Source organism: Rhinolophus hipposideros (assembly GCF_964194185.1).
Source record: "Rhinolophus hipposideros genome assembly, chromosome: 8".
NCBI classification, from domain to species: domain Eukaryota; kingdom Metazoa; phylum Chordata; class Mammalia; order Chiroptera; family Rhinolophidae; genus Rhinolophus; species Rhinolophus hipposideros.
Genome location: NC_138054.1, coordinates 26,420,975 through 26,440,325, shown reverse-complemented (window position 1 = coordinate 26,440,325; position 19,351 = coordinate 26,420,975). Strand labels below are relative to the sequence as shown.

Genomic DNA, 19,351 nt, shown 5'->3' with positions numbered 1-19,351 from the left:
GAAAAAAGATAGTTTATTTCTCTCACAAGTAAAAGTCTAGGCTACTGGGTGGCTGTGCTCCATGAAATCATCAAAGTTGTTATGTGACTCTTTGGTCAAAGACCAAGGCACTTTCTGTCATGTTAATCTGCCATCCCAAGGATATTGCCCTTGTCTATGTGGTCCAGGATGGTTTACCACCACGTCTGCATTTCAGTCAGTGGAACGTGGAAAAAGGGAAGGTGGAGGGGAGTGGCATACTGGACTGCACTGAGAAGTTGCACACATTATTTCTCATAAACCATGTATCCTCACTTTGCTGCAAGAAGCCTGGGAAATAGAGTCAGTCTTTATTCTGGGTGACCTTTTGTCCATCTAAAAATTGGATTTTCTATCACTATAGTGGAAGGCAGGAAGTATTGGGAAGCAGTCTCTACCACATGAGGTAAATGAAGCATATTTCATACTCATTTGATTGGTAAAAAATTAAACTTTTGATAACAAGTTTTGGCAATGATGTGGAGCAAAATGAATTCTTATATCCTGTTTGTGGAGCACACAATCGGTTTGGAAAACAACTTGAGAATAGGCTGAAGATGTGTATATTCTCTGAGGAAGCAATTGTGTTTCTGGGAATAGAAACTCTTAAGGAAACTCTTTCACATGTGCACAAGTGGACATGTACAAGAATGAGTTCAATATTATTTGAATTATCACAATAATTGGAAATTTTAAAGTGTCCATTAACAGGAGAATGGATTAATTATGGTATATTCATAGATGGAATTCTACACAAGAGTGAAAATGAGTGAAGTAGAACTACATATATCATCAATGGATAAATCTTAAAAATATAATGGTAAGGCATGAAAGCAAGTTGCGGAAAGCTATGAGCAATAAAGTTTCAAAAATGCGAAACACCTCTATATATTGTCTACAGAAATATATGTACTGTATTTGCAGGAATCTGACAAATAGCTCCCCTTTTTTCCTGCCCAATTTCTGACCCAGTTGAGAAATCAAACAAGAGTTAACAGATGAAAACCAAAATATCACCTTCATTACTGATAAGGGATAGGTTAAAGGCTATGGCTTAATCTGAGAACTGAAAAGGTTCTGCTAACCCCCTACTGCCAGTGCAGAATTTAGAGCAGTTCACCTGTAGGAAAGTTTGCAGAGCAAATTTGACCTCCCCCGCCCCTCTGGTCACTACCTCCCACCAACTAGGTAGAGGAGAGGATAGAGTTTATATCTCATACCTTCAGGACATATTATTTGATATACCCACCTAGCCCAGAACTATGAATAATTGTCACACACCAGGCCAGAGTGGGACACAGATCCAGGAGGGTTTAAGGAAAATCCCTTCTCAAGGAAAACAGAGGAATGGGTAGAGGTATCCTAACACATAGAAGTATAGTTAAGGACTAGATTCAACCTAGTCATTACGCCTAAGGCAGTGGTTCTTCACTCTAGCTTGTGTATGAATCAGCTGGAGGGCTTGTTAAAACACAGAGGGCTAGACCCCACCCCTAGATTTTCTGCTTCAGTCTGACAGGGATGGAGCCCAAAAACTGGCATTTCTGACAAGTTCACAGTTGGTGCTGATGCTGATAGTCTGGTGACCGCTGACAGCCACTGCCTTAGGGTGAGGCGAGGAAAAGAAATTCTGTCAAGGAAAGGGAAGCACAAAGATGTAATTATATTTTCAGGGTTTTATTTTCTGAACTGAGTAGTGGGTACGTGGGTGCTAGTGTTTTCTATATTATCTTTTTAATCAAAGTAATGAAATAGTTCCACATACAAAAGCAATGTTGGAGTATATAACACTCTGGAAATTGCTGCTTTAATACTTACAAATTAGCCGATCACTCAGAATTTAGAGGAGTAACATGTTAAATTCCAACTAATTTGAAATAGGTATGCTAAAATGCATTTTGATAGCTTAAATGATTACCAGTATAAAGCAATAATTGTTACTACTTGTTTCAATTTTGTACATCTTTCAAAGTGTTCCTATACTTTCTAAAATTAATGGTTTTTCATCAGAAATATTTGATCAAGTGTTTCCCAATAAGTTCTTCAGCTTAACATACAAAACCCACTCTCTTAAAATATTTAGTTTTACTTTATTATTTGTTTATTTTTATTGAAGTATAATGGAAATATAAAATTATATTAGTTTCTGGTGTACAACATAAAGACTAGATATTTCTATATACTGCAAAACGATCACCAAAATATCCCACCTTCCTGAAAAACAATGTAGCAGATGGTGTCAAAAGCTTTAAAAATATTTATACTCTTTACCTCAGGGATTCCACTTTCAGGTCTCTACCCAAAGAAATTATCTGAAATGCCAACAAAGATTTGGGCACAAAATGTTCATTATAGCATTACTTACAACAAGGGCATGTTTTAAGTGATGCTGTGATCTAATTATTCAATTATAAGAGATAGTCATTTGTGGGTTATTAGTCCACAAAATAGTATCTTTTAGAATTGTTTTTGAAAAACTTTATGAAATGAGAACATTCTTAAGTTATAATTTAATATGAAATTTGCATATGTATACTGTGTATATTTGCTGTATTATACAATTTCAAATATGTGCATAGAAAATGACCAAATGATTATCTTTCAATGAGGGAATTATGCATGATTTTATTTTTTATACTTGTCTGTATTTAAGAGAATATACAATAAAATCTTGTTTTAAAAACAATCTTCTTGCAAAAAAATATACTATCACCTAATATTAAAGCTCAGTCCATATATATTTTCTGACTTTCCAGTTCCAATTTTCACATTAAATGCATGAGGTTATCTCACAAATAATTTAATATATATTAAAACAGTAACACTTTTAAACTCTCTTCATCACAACATTCAGAAATTCTGGTATCCTTTTAAAGCAAATTATTCCTCATAGTGATGAATTTCATATTTAATTTATAGCCTTCATTATAAATTTTGCTAACCGCATCCAATTAAAATATTTATTGGGTTCTTTCTTAAATAGCCTTTTAAATTTTTTATTGTACAGATTGATTGCCTAAAGTAGTATTTCTTAACCATTTTTTCATCATCACCTCCCTAAGGAGACTTTGTAAACATTTTTTTCCCCTAATTGCCCCTCACCCCATGAAATTTTAATATCTGCTTATGTACTGTATGTATATCCAGGTTTATACATATAAAGAGTAAGATTTTTTTCACTCTCCCAAGAACCAATTTTCACCCCTTTGGTGGTGATACTGCCCCCTTTGAGAATGTGTGGCCTAAAGGAACATTATGGAAAAATGTTATTTTTATCTTTCAAAATGAGTCTGAAGCCCACGTGTTTTGTTTTTATAGCTGCCTGCCTCTCAAACATCACCTGGTGGCCACGCCAACACTACTACTGTGGGGAGAGAAAGACGCATTCATGGAGGCTGAGATGGCTGAAGTCACAAAGATGTATGTTAAAAACTATTTCAGGCTAACTATTTTGTCAGAAGCCAGTCATTGGCTTCAGCAAGAACAACCTGACATAGTGAACAAAGTGATATGGACATTTCTAAAAGAAGAAACAAAAAAAAAAGATTGACTTTTTTATATCTTCTGTGAGGGGGTCTGTAGTAAAATCTCTAAATAATATTTTTAAATTGTTCATCAACTTCTTTAAGCTTCATTAGGAAAAATTTGTTTTAACATTCTTTGTCATGAACAAATATCCTCAGAAATGGTATTGAAAAATGTCTGAGAATGTGTGAACTTATAATATGATGTTGATTTTCTTACGTTGTTTTACACTGCCTTAAAAAGTATACACTTGTACAAAAAAGAAGTTAAGTGGCTCAGTTTTGATTTCTTGTGTTCTTTACCCTGTTAACATATGGTGCCTTTTACGTATGTATATTAAAGATTAGCCATATTAAAAGGTAAGCCTGCAGTGGTATAAATTTTCATTTTATTGTTCAAAAGTTCTTTTTACTATTTTTAACCATTAAAAATTCTATTATCAAATCTCTTGGATTTATAGTGTATTTATTATTTGAAGGTAAATATGACTGGATGAATATGCATTCTTAAAACAGGCCATAAATGTTACTTAAATGGGAAGATTAACATGAGATGATGTGAAGATTCTCACGTATATATTTATTAAACATTGCAAGTAGAGAAGCACATCTATTAAAGCCAGTTACTTGTCTTAACTGGCTAAATTGGTGAGAGATTTAGAAAAAGGATCAAGATGTCCTTTTGCCCCATTCAATGCAACAATAATTGAATACTGTACTTCCTATGAACACTGGAATCTAAACTCCACAGGGCAGATGTATTTTTTTATTGCTTTATTAACTGACATATATGCAGCATCCAGAATTAGAGCCTGGCTCATCATTGGAACTCTAGTATTTGCTTAATGAACAAATTACGATGAACAAATTACGTATCTGCCACACTGCTAGACACTGTGGGGGAAATAGAAAAGAAAGATGACATGGTAATATGGAACTTTCCCTTAAGAAGCATACACAGAATGCAGTTAAATTAAACATGGATTCAAGAAGAGTAATGAAGATACAAAAAAGAGTGGGAAGAGTTACAGAATAGAGAATGATACCAGCACAAGGGACTACTCATTCTCTTGGGTTGCTTTCCTTGGCAAGGGAAACAACCAGTAACATTGCTAAATCATGGCTCCTTAGAGATTACAACTGTGCTCCCGAGTAAGACAAAGTTAGTGAAAAGAATGTTTCCCTCACTAGTTCTGACAGTGACAGAACAAAGTAGAATGTCCCTGAGAGTTCTCGTCATTGTATCCTAGTAACATGTATTTACTAATAAAAGCCCCATTTTTTATACACGTTATACTTGTGCCTCATAACAGCATTGCAAAGTAGGGAGCACCACAAATTTACAGATGTGAAAATGAGGTTGGCCAATGACCAAAGTGTAAGTGTTAGAACCAGGATCTGACCTTGATCCATCTGGTTGGAAAGCCCATAATCTCTGCACTTAGATCACGTTCTATTTAACAAACTCTGGTATCCACACTGACCTCCCTGTTTATTGGTGACTTGGTGTGCTTAGTTACAGAAACATCACTCAGAAACCTTCAATTTGATGTTTAACCCTGAGAAAAGGACTTTAAATTAGCAATCAGCAAATACAGGAATATTCTATATGGCATTGTCAGAGTTGCAAATGCTACAAGGTATAGAGGAGAGCCTGGTTCATGCCAACTTTGATTATGCTTCCCTCTTGATCGGTTCGAAAGGGCAGCAACAAAGGGACATGACTTCACTGACTCTGTGTGTTGATGCAATAAAGTAAGCTTGGATTATTTTAATGAAAACTTGTTATTGACAAAGTGATTTTAGAGTTTGTGGCTGTTAGTTATGTCAGTTTGGAATGCTGACTGGCTCATGTTGACTATGGTTAAGAATATGAATCAAATATGCCATGGCTAATTCTGGCCTATGATAATGGATGTATTCTAACTTTCAATGGATGTGGAAGAGTGTAACAAATATAAAGGCCCCAGGGTGCCATCAGTTAAACCTCTTAGCATAAAGAGATATTATTATCTCTGTAGAAATCAATTTGTAGGGAGAGAAAATGAATTTGACTTACCAGCTGCCAAAGCATCTCACAGTAACTACACTATACTATTAATACTAATGACATTTAAACTAAGAAGTGCTAATTAATATTCATCTACTTAAATTAATATATCCCTTGTAGGTATATAATACATGCTTAATACAAACGTCAGAAATTGTTATGTGAAGATAATTTATTAAGCATATACGTCTAAAGGAAGGGGTTTACAAAAAGCAAAAAAGATTGTACTGTTGATATGGCTCTCATTCTCCTGTTACATCATTTACCATTTTTAATTTTTTGGATTTTAAAGGTAATGAATGCATCATTTCCTATTAACCCACAATGGACTGTAAGAGTTCTAATTATGTGCGAACAGAAAGCACACTTGAATATGGGGACAGGATGCGCTCTGGGGGCCGCCCCCTGATCCAAGCTATTCGTATCCTGAGACTTCAACAGTCGGCCTCATGTCCCAGCGATTCTCGGACTGGGAGCTGGAGGCGTGTGAGTCGGACCTCAGCCTGAGAACCAGCAAGTCCTTGTATTCGCCAGCGGTGGCCAACCCCTTCGTGCAGCAGACGCACTTCAGCGCGTGGCGCTGGGCCTACATCATCCTCATGGGGGCTGTGCTGGTGCCGGTGCGGGCGACCTGCATCGCCTTCCTCTTCATCTTCCTCTGGCCGGTGGCTGTGCTTTGCACCATAGGCCGTTCTGCTCACCCAACCAAGCCCGCCAAGAGTTGGAGAAGAAAACTGGCGCAACCAGCTCTCAAATTCTTGTTTCAGGCGACCTTCTTTTCAGCAGGGTTTCTGGTTAAAGTGAAAGGGAAAAAGGCAACGCGCGACGAGGCCCCCATTTTCGTTACGGCGCCGCACTCCACTTTCTTTGACGCAATCGCCTGTGTTGTGGCTGGGTTACCCTCGGTGGTCTCTGCAAGTCAAAACGCACAGATCCCAGTGGCTGGGAAATTCCTACTGTCCACGCAGCCCGTGCTCGTGACCCGAGAGGACCCTGATTCCAGGAAGACTACCCGGAATGAAATCCTGAAGCGAGTGACGTCCAAAAGGAAGTGGCCACAGATCCTGATTTTCCCAGAAGGAGTGTGTACCAATCGCACGTGTCTGGTCACTTTTAAACTCGGGGCCTTCTCTCCCGGTGTTCCTGTGCAGCCAGTGCTGCTCAGGTACCCAAACACCCTGGACACAGTGACCTGGACCTGGCAGGGGTTTACAGGCTTCCAGGCCTGCATGCTGACCCTGAGTCAACTCTTCACCAGGGTAGAAATTGAGTTTATGCCTGTTTACATCCCAAACGATCAAGAAAAAAAAGACCCCATCCTTTTTGCCAATACAGTAAGGATCAACATGGCAAATGCTCTGGGGGTGCCTGTGACAGATCACACTTACGCACATGGCAGACTGATGATTACTGCAGGTAACCTTCAACTACCCATGGAAACTGGTTTGGTGGAATTTACAAAAATCAGCCAGAAATTGAAGTTAGATTGGGATAACCTTCACCAGCATTTGGATGAATATGCTGCAATTGCAGTTGCTTCAAAAGGAGGGAAGATAGGAATTGAAGAATTTGCAAATTATTTAAAACTCCCAATTTCCGAGACCCTGAGACAACTTTTTGCTCTTTTTGACAGGAAGAATGATGGCAGCATAGACTTCAGAGAGTATGTGATAGTTCTGACTGTTTTATGTAATCCTGCCAACACTGAAAAGATTCTGCAAATGTCGTTTAAGCTTTTTGATCTTGACGAGGATGGTTTCATAACAGAACAAGAGTTGGCTGCTATACTTCAGGCAGCTTTCGGAGTCCCAGATCTTGATGTTTCCAGACTCTTTCAGGAAATAGCTGGACAGAACTCAGAGATCATTTCATACGAGAACTTTAAGAAATTTGCCTTGAAGCATCCAGAATATGCCAAGTTATTTAATTCATACTTAGATCTCCAGGCAGCCTACATATATGGGTTACCACAAGAATAGGTTTAATCTCTGTATTCAAATGTTAAAGTCAGCCCTGAAAATGGTGAAAGCACCTTCCAGGTAGAAACTATGATTGAAATAAAATTTATTCTTTGAGGAAAAACACAATAGTTTTTAATCTAAGTGGCCTGGGCACTTAATTACGATATTTAAAATGTGCTTGAAGAATATATATTTCAATTAGATTTTATACTACCTTTTTCTTTCTTAGGATAATATATTTGTTTGAATATAACCTAACAGTAGAAGAATAAAAGATCTAATCATAAACCTTGTTCATCCAGCATGGTTCTAGTTAGACTTCATTTTGCTAAAGTAAGGCCAGAAAAACATTACAGCCCATCACCTCTCCCTCATTTTTGCAGAAAAAATATCTCATTAAGAGCTCCATTGTCAATAAATAATCATTTTTATTCTTTCTAAAAAGGATTTGCTGGATAAATGCCTCTCTAAAAATAGCTCAAATGGTCTTATTTTACAAGACAAAATAAAAATAACAAGAGGAAGATATAGTGTTGGGAATAGCATTGAAACAGTAATACATGTTATGGTTGGCCTTTATCATTATTATTTTTAGGTATGAGAGTGATTATACAGAATGAGAAATCACAATAGACTACAATTTCTGGAAAGCTAATATCACAAACACCGGTTATAAATACAGGAATTTTGGCAAATTCTATTTTGTATGGTTCTCAAAAAGGGAAAATTTATGTTCATAATTGCATGTTCTGCATCACTGAAAATATTCTTTTCGTTCTGACTAGGCACCAACTGAAGCCTCTACTTACTGTTGTGTACCTCTCGCACTACCCATGTACTTCCAGCACCCTTTGTTGTAAGACATCTTCACATAGTGCTGTGTCCTTGGGCTTTATCCCTTCATGACACCATGTGGGATGAATCAGTGAAATATTCCTAGAAGCCATTTCTACACCAGGACAAGGAGCAACAACTTATCAAAATGTGGAAGTGATTGTGAGCCAATAAAATATGCGTTGCTAACCCAAATTAGTGTATCACCAACTTAGTTTCATTGTGGCTAAATCCCAAAAATGACTGCAGCCCCTCAGTGTCACCACGTATGAGGAGACATTTGACTCAGAGGATAGAAAGTCTTGACCATTTGTGGTCAAAATCTCTTACTTTTGCAAACTTCACAAAAACGTACCCAAGTAGACACATTTCTAGGAACCCTAGCAGGGACTTGGAACGTATTTATGTAAGTGGGGCCCCTAAAGCTTAAACTTCATTAGTTTCCTGGTATTTTGAGTAGAAAGAAGACATGAACGGGAGAAAGGTGAACAGATGGGGAAAGCTTAACAAAAGGGAAAGAAAAAGAAATCAAATATTGTTTTGAGATCATTTGCATGTAGTCCTCACTTGAGCAAAGGAGATGGATGGATATTTCATAATCCCCACTATCATAGTCTGTCCGGGCTGCTACAACAAAAATACCATGACTAGGTGGCTTAAACAACCAACATTTATTTCTCACTGTTCTGAAGGCTGGGAAGTTCAAGATCAATGCACTGGCAGATTTGGTATCTGGTGAGAGCCTGCTTCCTGGTGCATAGGTGGCTTTTTTCTGTGTCTTCACCTGGTAAAAGGTGCAAGGGAGCCCTCTCCAGTCATTCATAAGGGCACTAATCCAATTCATGAGGGCTCCAGCCTCATGACCTGATCACCTCCCAAAGGCCCCATATCCAAATACTATCACATGGGGGATTAGGTTTCCACATATGAATTTTGGGGAGACACAAATATTTAGTCAATAGCACCCACCCAGCTTGATACTCCCATGATAATAACGCCTACACATGTAATTAAAATACAGTGATTTTTAAGATGTACTGGAATGTAGTCATGTAAATAGTGATTTTTCACTTAAAAGTAGCGATCAAGGTATATCTTTTTTCAAACAATTGTTCTCTTACTCAAACATGTGCTTAACTTTAAAATTGTTTCTAATAAGATAATGAGCTATACAAAAAATCAGGGTCATTATTTTACCCTACGTTTTAACTTCCTGTGTTTGATGTAGTTTTATTTAAACCCTTTAATACATAACACTTAAAAAATCTTTTTATTGTAAAACAAATACAGATAAAACCACATGAAACAAATCTGTAGCTAACAATTATTATATAAATAAATAATATATATTAAGTAAATATATATATTTTAAGATGACACTCTTGTAACTAACAGATCAAGACATAAGATTTGGGGCCCGCCCAGTGGCTCAGGTGGTTGGAGCTGCCGGATTCCCACCTGGGCCAGCGAGCTGCGCCCTCTACAGCTAAGATTGAGAACAACAGCTCTCCCTGGAGCTAGGAGGCAGTGCACTGCCAGCTCCTACCAGGAGCAGCCGGGGAGCACAAGGCCCATAATTCCAGCATGGGCCAGGGAGTTGTGTCCTACACAACTAGACTGAGAAACAATGGCTTGAACCGGAGTCGGGGTGGGGCCAGAAGAAAAGGGTAAAAATAAATAAATAAATAAATAAATAAATAAATAAATAAATAAATAAATCTTTTCCAGTCACCCCACAAGCCCCTCTATACCTTAATCATAATTACAATCTCCTCCTTCCTCCTAAAATTAAACTACTTTCCTGATTTTTTACATTTTCACTTCCTGTGTTTTTTTACATTCTTATCATTTAAATGTACATACTGATCTGTAAATTGGGCTCATACATAGCAGTACCTGCTTAAATGGTAGTTGTGAAAATTGAGTTCATATAAAGCAGGTAGAGCAGTTTTTTTTGCCTAACACCCAATAAATATTAACTATTATATTATCTCTGATACTCTTCTTCTCTACAGGAATAATTAATAATCAATTATCTAGTTACATTTTTCAGAATCAAGGTGTCTGAATAACTGAGAAGGGCATTATTTGGAGAAATGACTACTTCTTGGCCAATCTTATGATACAATGTCCATATATTTTCCAAGCAATTAGTATTTGTTTGTTACCTGAATGAAACAGTATGATTGCGCCTTCTTCCTTTGGAGGAACTATTAAACAAACAAAAAATCAAAACAAGAAAAGCCCTAAAAGACTTTTTAAATGAGTCCACTCCAGATATTTTCTTCAGGCCCAAATATTCAAAATTCTGTAACTCATCAATCCACCCACTTCCCTGCTCAAAGGCTCTGCCCTACAACTTAGTCTCCTCTCTCTCCTCCTCGTCATAAATTTTGTCTTTATATGTAAAGTGCGGTAATATAATCTGGCATTTCTCAACTGAAGTCCAAGAACAGTTACATGCGCAACTCTAAAGGCTGTGTACATGCTTTGCAGGGGACTCAGGAGTTCTGAGTCTGAACGATTTTATGACGTTCTCCCCCACTCCTTCACACTCCCAAGTTTTCTTTTTCCTTTTTTTTAAGGAGATTTGATAACTTTTTTGTTTAATATTTTTAAAATTTTTTTTATTGGGGAATATTGGGGAACATTGTGTTTCTCTAGGACCTATCAGCTCCAAGTTGCCCTTCAATCTAGTTGTGGTGGGCGCAGCTCACTGGACCATGTGGGAGGGGAACCCGCAGTCCTATTGTTTAGAGCTCCTGCTCTAACTGAGCCCTCCGGCCCAGCAAATTTTCTTGCCCAAAGCAGTTGAATCAGGGAGTGCGACTCGCTGCAGGAAAGGTCTTATGAACCTGTCTTTTCCAGTGGGAAAAAAAAGCACTGACATCCCAGGAAGACAGTGTAGAAAGGCGGCACAGGTTGATTTAAACTGCGCTCTCTAAAACACCTATAAAACGAGTGGTTAGCACCAACCAGAAAGCAAAGAAAGGTTAACAGGTATACCGAGCAGGAGGAATTGCTGACCCCGGGGACCGTTCGACCCGTGCGCAAGGCGGGGCGGAGTGCGGCTGGCAGAGGTAAACAGATCTACAACGCCTGCGCACAGCCTCCGTGGATCACGTGCCAGCGCGGCCTCGGCCTCCCGGGTTTCCCGGGTTTCCCGGGATAGCGGTCCAGCTGCGTGTAAGGGACCGTTTAGAAACTGACTGGAGGCGTCAACCTTTTCCCTTCGCGGGAGGACTCGGATAGGGGCCGGGTGCTCGGTCGGGAACGCCCCTTTCTTCCAGGGGCGGGGAGTGAGACCGTGTACAGGGCCTGCGGGGCGCCGCCGTACCTTCGTGGGACATGGCCCGTTGTGGGGAGGGTAGCACGACCCCCGTGGTACTTCTGGGCTCCCCTGGAGTTTGCAGTAAGGGGTTGCAAAGGAAGGGGCTGTGTGAGCGGCGCAGGCTGAAGGCGATGGTGTCGGAGCAGCTCAGCCAGGATCTGCTCAGGTAGGAGGAGGCGGGAACTCTGGCTGCTTCAGTTCTTCAGGCGCCCACAGCTGCAGAAGCTGTGGCTCCTTCTGGGTGTCTCGATTGCTCCCCACCCTGTTCTCCTCGCCTCAGGCTACTGAGGGTCGTTCACCGGTCTCACGACAGGGGTTCCCAATCCCTAAATAACCAGTCACGAGCACCTTGGAGACCACGTACCAGGTTCAAAAAGAAAACCAAAATGAATAGTCCAGCACCAGTTTATGCCAGAATACTCTAACACGGGCAAGCTTAGTTCTTTGAAGACGTATATCTAAGGCTGGGGTGCTTCCAGGTTTCATGAAAACGTACACAATTTTTTTTTATAAGCTTAAACAATTTTAAGAAAAAAGATACAGTTAGGCAGGGGAAAAAATGAATATTTATCTGGAATGAGGAAAAGAGAACAAACTGCTGGAGCCGTGGAGGTCTCTTTCTTCTGAGCTCCCTTTAAACAGTTTAGCAAAAAATGTTTACATAGGAATACTTGTTGATTGCAACCTGGCTTCCCCTGTCCACCTAGAACACACTACAGCTCCCAGTAACTCCCAGTAACTCCCAGCTCCTACAAAGACCCAAGCAAATGGAGGGTTGTGAAGCTTAACCCATGATATAGAGAATCCATCTAATATTTCCTCTGTGTATAAAGAAAATAAAGCTTACAAATATTACCTAGCTGATTTCCATTTCCACCAAAACATTGATTCTTGAACTTGAGTGTGCAATGGAGTCACCTGGAGGGCTTGTTAAAACTTAGATTTACTGGGTCTCAGCCAGAGTTCCGATTCAGTTGATCTGGGGTGGGACCTGAGATTTTCGCATTTCTAGCAAGGTCTGAAGTGATCCTGACACTGCTGGCCTGGGTCCTACTTGAACTACAGAACTAGACTATATGTAGTTACTATTAATAACTAACAGTGCTTCAGCTTTCTACATTTAAAAGGGATTTTCTGTCGCTCACACTGACAAGGCAGCAGCTATGAACTGCACTTTATAAAGTAAAAATATTTTCTTTTAATTTGGGCTGTCTACTAGCGATGCTCCTTTGTCTCCACCAGTGGGGGAATTGCTGTAAAAGATGGAAAAAAGACTGAAGTTCTCCTGTTTCTAGGGTGAATATCTAGGGATGAGGTGAGGTACTCCTCTTCGGTGGCTTTATTCTTGTGGCTGTATTGTGAACATTAAAGTGTCATGAATTTCAGGAAGATAGCACATCTATTTTCTTATATAGAGAAAATGAGGTTCAAAATATAGCAGGTGAACAATTTAATTAATTTATAATTAATTTGTAATTGCATCCTAGCAGCAATTAAGGATAGGACCCTGAACTCCCAAGTTCTTATTACAAGTAAAGAAAAATAGGGGTAGTGTTTTTTAAACTACAAAAAGACTTTTCACTCAACCACTTTAAATGCTATGCTAAATTAATCTTCTTCAAGCACAGCAATATCATTGATTTATTATACAAGTATCAATGAAATAGCTAGCACCTACCATGTACCTAACTCTGTACTAGGTCCTGAAGAATCAAAGATTAATAAGACATGGCTTTGGTGTTTGTGCTTACGTTCTAGTTAGAGATAATAGACATACAAAAGTTACGGGGACCCAGATAAGTTGGAGAAGGCTTTATAGGGTGACATTTTATTTACCTCTTGGGGGAGTTGATTAAAAATTGATTAGATAGAGATTAGGAAGAGAAAAGTCAGGGTATCTAAACAAGGGTATCTAAACAAGGGGAATGGCTTTTATAAAGGCACAGATTTAAAAGAGCTTGATATTCGTTTGGGAAAGCAAGTTATTTTAGATTCTTCAAAACAGCAAGGAACAGAGACACCTCTGGGTTACTTGAGGTAGTGGGATATATGGAGAAGTGAACAAAAACAGGAAACAGTTTCAGCAGTTAAAATGCCAGATCTGATGTACAATTAGAAACTTGCTGGGGATATGACAGCAATTGTACACTAAGACCTCATTGAGAAATGGACAATTGTAGTAAAAATACCTAATACTTATTTCCATCCTGCTATTAGCTAGACACTGGGGTGATATGTAATGGTTTGTTTACTCCCCTGTGAGATAAGTCTTACTATTATTCCCATTTCACAGATAAGGAAACTGAGCATTAGCGAAAGGATGGAATCAGAATAAGAACCTTGGCAGTCTGGCTCCAGAAACATTAAAATGACTTGCCCAAGGTCATATGACCAGACTATGACTCCAGTCAGTCTGCCTTCTCTACAGTAGTTATGCAAACTGATTTTCCAGAAACTTTGTTCCTTCATCTCTGATTCTCTCATTACACATTTGTTTTTGTTACTCAACCTTGGATTTGCTTTGTAATTTTTAGAGTGCGATCAGTTGGTCCCCGTTTACTATAGGACATCTGTGCTAGAGTTCCCTTGTTTAACGACCACATTGGGTGATAAGCTAACCTTGGCTCACTCTATTGTCCATTTAGATGTAGTTAAGGGCATAGGGTCATGTGGTACAAAGCAGGGCCATATATAAATAAATGAATTTTTGTTAACTTTATTTGGGAGAGGATTGTGGATATGGCAGGCAATCAAAGTGACACTAAATGAGGATGAGTAGGTAAACAGACTAGATCACGAAGGCCATCTTTTTTCAGTGAAGAGTTTGGAATATATTCTGGACGCAGTGGAGAACCATTGGTGTTTTTTAAATAGAGGATTAACATATTTAGGTCTTGAATTGAGGAAAGAGTATTTGGAAACCAGGAAACCAGGTAGGAGATTGGAAAAGGTGAAAAGGATTCATGTGTGCAATTGATGGGCTTGGCGACCAATTACATGTGGAGCAACAGGGAAAGGGAAACGTGGAAGGTGGCGCCAAATCTTAGGACATTTGAAAGGGAGGCGTATGGTGAATGTTCAGGAAGCCATATCAAGGAAACAACTGGAAATATGTCTGGAGTTTAGGAGGGAAATTTGAATAGCAGATAGACATAAAAGGTTGGTGACATCACCAGCACCCAGTTGTCCAAACCACAGATGAGAGAGATCCTAGGTTATTTCTTTCCCTTCACCTTCTACATCCAGTCACCAAGTACTGCCAGTTTTATTACCTAATATATTTTAATTCCGTCCCTATTCTCTGTCACCATTGAGCCTCTCCTGGCCTAAGCCCCTTACATCATTCATCTGTGCTGTGCAGTAGTTTTCTCATCTTTATTCTCATTTTCCCTTCTTCTACAAAACTAGCAGGTAGTATTTTGAAAAAATAAATTTGCCCATGTTTTAAACCATTTGGTGATTCCCCTTGAACTGTAAGATAAGAGTTAAGCTCTTTGCCTCTTATTCGTCTTTATTCCTACAGCTTCATCTGCCACTTCTCAGTACTCTCTGCTGACCTATTTGTAGCTCCACACTCGACGCCTATCTTTGTAATGAACATAGAGCCAGGAACTCCTTTCTACCTTGCTTTGCTTCCCTGACCAACTCGTATTCAATCTTTAAAATACCATTTGGTTTTTATGTCCTCTATAAGGTTTTCTCTTATGTTGGTCTCTGAAAAAAAATTACTTATTTGTGCTAGTGATCTATCACACTCTAACTTTCAGGCCTAGCCTCCCTGCTATTCTATACACTCCTCAATGGTAGATACTAGGATTTAGTCATCTTTATGTCCGCAGTGCTTAGTACATAGTACATGTTCAGTAAATTTTTAGTGATAACTGGGTTTAATCAGCAGTCAAAAATGCTTTAGATAGGTTAATACAGTGGTTGGCAGGGAAATGAGATGGAAAGAAGGTGGGCCTTTACATGGCTGAGACTTTGCTCCAACCTATCCTTCCTCTAGACCTTACTATTAGATGAGCTAATAACCCTCCCTTAATGTTTAAGAGGTCGGAGTCAGATGTTTTGTTACTTGTAATGGAAACAAGTGGTTTTATAAAATAAAAAGCACTGTATTTTCACATTAACAATTTTTTAAACGTGTTAACTTTTTTTTCATTTAACAAATACTCGTGAGCATCTATTATGAACAAGGCAGATTCCCTAGTGAAGGCTATATGGCTACCAGCTGCAATGGTTCCTTCCTTACTTGGGAAGGAGTGGGATATGGGGAGAAGGTAGGTGGGAGGGAGGCACAAATTTGTACAATTAGAGTTTTTATTCATGTTTGAGAGATCAATACATATTTATATAACTTTAAAAATCACTTAATGAAAGTAACTTATTGATGAAAATATTAAAATGCATCTGTTTGGTTATTGTTTCCAAGATTCTCAAAGCTCTGTGCTCTAAAGCATTGATTTTGTTTAGGATAAAATACAATAAAATTTAACAAGCAGATCTTGAGTTCTTGCTATATACTGAAGATACACAGTTTTTGCCTTTGGGGAGTTCATTGTCTAGTAGGGAGGAAGACACATAAAAATAATGGTGCCATGACAGAAGGGCTGCAACAGAGGTATGCATGTATACTGAGTGTGAAGGGATCAGAGGAAGGAGCCATTAACTTGGTCTTAGGGGAGTGGGAGTGTCGATGGCAACGCTCTAAGCTTTCACTGTAATGGATATCTTTATCCATTGCTTGTACCTCCTGTAGTGAACTGGTGTGATTGCCAATTATATCCTGCAATACAGAAGACCTCTGAGAATACATACCTTGCTGATGATGTTTTAGTAATATGAAATGTTATGTAGTATTTAGAGAGTAAAAATACACAGTTACCACAGAGATAAAAGTTTATATTATACGGTTTCTGTTATGATGCTGATTTTTGTTCTTCCCTCACTTTACGGTACATGTAATCAGTGGGCTTATGTACTATGTCTGTACACTAGTAAAGGGATTTGAGTGGGTTTCTCCCATGAGTCCATCATTTTAATAATAGATTAGAACATGGTTAGTTCTATTTGTGGGGGGGAAAATGAAAAGGGCTTAAATGTCACATTCTTGACAGCCAAGGCTGCATTTCAGAGTTGGTATTTAACAATAGTCAGAACAAAGTGCACCAGTTTTTAATCTGTATTGTCTATTGTTATATCTGGTTTGCTGCTGTTGTTAACTTTACTTTTTTTGCTTCAATTTTAGTAAGATTTGAAAAAATCGATTCTTCGTAATAGTCAGCAACCATATTTGTGTTCTTTTTTCAAAATAAGTCTAAAATAGAAAATCAGCAAATAGAGGATAAATTTTATTATTATTAGAAGGAATTGAAAAAAGGTATTTTTTGAAAAAGTCTTAATTTTCTAGTGAAATTACTTTTGTTTTCTCTGTAACTTTTAGATTCTAAGCCAATATTAAACAGTGTTCTTTAGGATGAACTGAGAACAAACTCATTTTTATATTAACTTTTATTTATTTTATGTTATCTCTGTATTTTTTTAGTTTATGTGTTATTTTTAAAACTTATTTTATAAAAATGGGTGTATTGTATATTTCTGAGCATCACTAAACTATGGTTCCTTTTTATTCCTGACAGACTTCTAAGGGAAGAAATCCATACAGATGTTACTTTCTCTGTAGGTTGTACTTTGTTCAAAGCACACAGAGCGGTCCTTTTAGCAAGGGTTCCTGGCTTCTATATTCATACTGTTGGACAGACATCAAATAATTTAATAAACCATGAGCCTGTTGCTGTGGAGAACTTTGAAGCTTCAGAATTTAGAACATTTTTACAGTAAGTGCTTTTTAAAATCTTTTATAGTTAAATCTAATATATATTTATTTTTAAACGTGTGTGTTTTTTATTTCATTTATTTTCATATCTGATTTATAACCTTCTAAGAAAAATCCATGCATTTAAATTCCAAATTATCTTAGTAATTAGTATTAGTAGAGGGTAAGTATTAGTATTGGAGTATTAGAGGCCTAGTATTGGAGAAGCCTAGTGCTAACTTGAGACTGATCCTGAGAGAGAAGAAATAAAGTGTGCTCTGTGGCAATTTGAATGAATTATTCTATGCTTGAGTTTCTCAGCAGTGGGACTGTTGACATTTTGGGTTAGATAAATAATTTTTTGTTGTGGGGGCTGTGCTGTGCATTTTAGAATGTTTAGCAGCATCTCTGGCCTCTAGCCACTACCTGCCAATAGCACTTCCCCTCCCTCCTTTCTTAAAGCCTCCCCCCACCCGCAAGATGTAACAACCAAAATGCCTCCAGACATTGCCAAAAGTCCTCTGGGGGGTAAAATTGCATCCTGTTGAGAACATTGCTGTATATACTGACTTCTATATTATTGATATGCAAAGCTTTAAATAAGTTATGTATGTTTATAAAAATATGAGATCATAACTTTATTTTCATGGCTTGTGTGTGGTCAAAATTTTTGAAAATAGAACTTTCATTGAACTTGTTAGTAGTTTGGGAGACCCATGTATTTGGTAAACTTAGAGAATTGTCATTGGCTAAATAATAGGAGAAACTAGTTTAAATTAGTCTTCATTCTAATTGAATAGAATTCTGTTGTAATGCTTTGCTGTTATCTGCACATACGTGTAATTATTTGACACTCATTTTTGATAAATGTGTTCAGAAGGCAAGTATTTTCTAATGTAGTTCCTCAAAAATATATTTCTTTTTTGAATACCTTTTTAAATGACCTTAGAGAGGTCTTAAATACTTTAGTGTTTAAGAGCATGGACTCTAGGGCAAGCATGTTTGGGTTCAAATTGCCTGCTCTGCCATTTGGGGAGAGCTGTGTACCTCAAACTTAACCCCTGTATGCCTGGAATTTCCTCAGGTATAAAATGCCAGGCATACAATAAGCACCATAAAAATTAACTAAGTTTTTTATGTTTGTGAATTTTGAAGTGTTTATTTGTAATTCATTTCAGTAATTTAAATACTGTCCTCCCATAATTTCTTCCCTTTGTCTAATATATGGAAGTTAGTATTGTTCTAATAATATTCTGGTGGTTTCTGTCCTATCATCCCTCACATACACTTAACTTACTCAGCAGATATTTATTGTGCCCTATTTTGAGTAAGGCCCTGTATGGATGGCTAGGTGTACACTGGCTGGTGATTCTTGATTTCAGTGCTTAATGATGGTAAGGAAAAGGGAAAAATTCCTCTTTTTCTCTTCTGGTTCTTTCTGCTGGCCGAATAATTAAATCAGAATGGCAAGGCAGAATGACAAGGGAAGATCAAATTTAATCTCATGCACGTGAGAGCGCCACACCTGAGAGGATCAGAGACAGTAAGGGGGCTTGAGGTATATAAGACATTCTGAGCTGGGGATGAGGTAATGCACCTTGGGGGCTTCAAAGTATCATTGCAGGATGATAAGAAGAGCAGATGTTTAGTAAATAGAAGTTTGCTCTGCCCCATAGATGGCTCAAAAAGGTTATAATTTCTTATAATGGCCAAGGCTCCCTAATTCAAGATTTTCTAGGTAGTTAAAGGGAGGGGCAGAGGTTTCACTTGAGCCTGAAGCTAAAATTTCCTTCAGCTAAAATAATCTGCATACCATTG

At 38.1% G+C, this 19,351-nt stretch overlaps 3 protein-coding genes across 4 annotated transcripts in view; all 3 read left to right on the top strand.

The window, feature by feature from the left end:
* The window catches only part of EPHX4 (epoxide hydrolase 4), a 30,574-nt gene extending 26,593 nt beyond the window's left edge, over positions 1-3,981 (top strand). Inside the window, exon 7 of the mRNA XM_081054664.1 lies at positions 3,337-3,981. Coding sequence (XP_080910790.1) covers positions 3,337-3,568 — 232 coding nt within the window. The 3' untranslated portion in view covers positions 3,569-3,981. The remainder of the gene's footprint in view (positions 1-3,336) is intronic.
* A 2,060-nt stretch (positions 3,982-6,041) lies between these two features.
* Positions 6,042-7,571, top strand: LOC308501489 (lysophosphatidylcholine acyltransferase 2B-like; the record flags this gene model as incomplete). Its single annotated transcript, XM_081058030.1, has 1 exon — positions 6,042-7,571. One exon carries the CDS (start codon positions 6,042-6,044, stop codon positions 7,569-7,571), a length of 1,530 nt encoding a protein of 509 aa, XP_080914156.1.
* A 4,004-nt stretch (positions 7,572-11,575) lies between these two features.
* The window catches only part of BTBD8 (BTB domain containing 8), a 102,314-nt gene continuing 94,538 nt past the window's right edge, over positions 11,576-19,351 (top strand). For both annotated transcript variants that reach the window (XM_081056166.1, XM_081056165.1), the window contains exons 1-2: positions 11,576-11,884; positions 17,358-17,555. In XM_081056166.1, the coding sequence (XP_080912292.1) occupies positions 11,736-11,884; positions 17,358-17,555 (347 nt within the window). In that variant the 5' untranslated portion in view covers positions 11,576-11,735. The remainder of the gene's footprint in view (positions 11,885-17,357; positions 17,556-19,351) is intronic.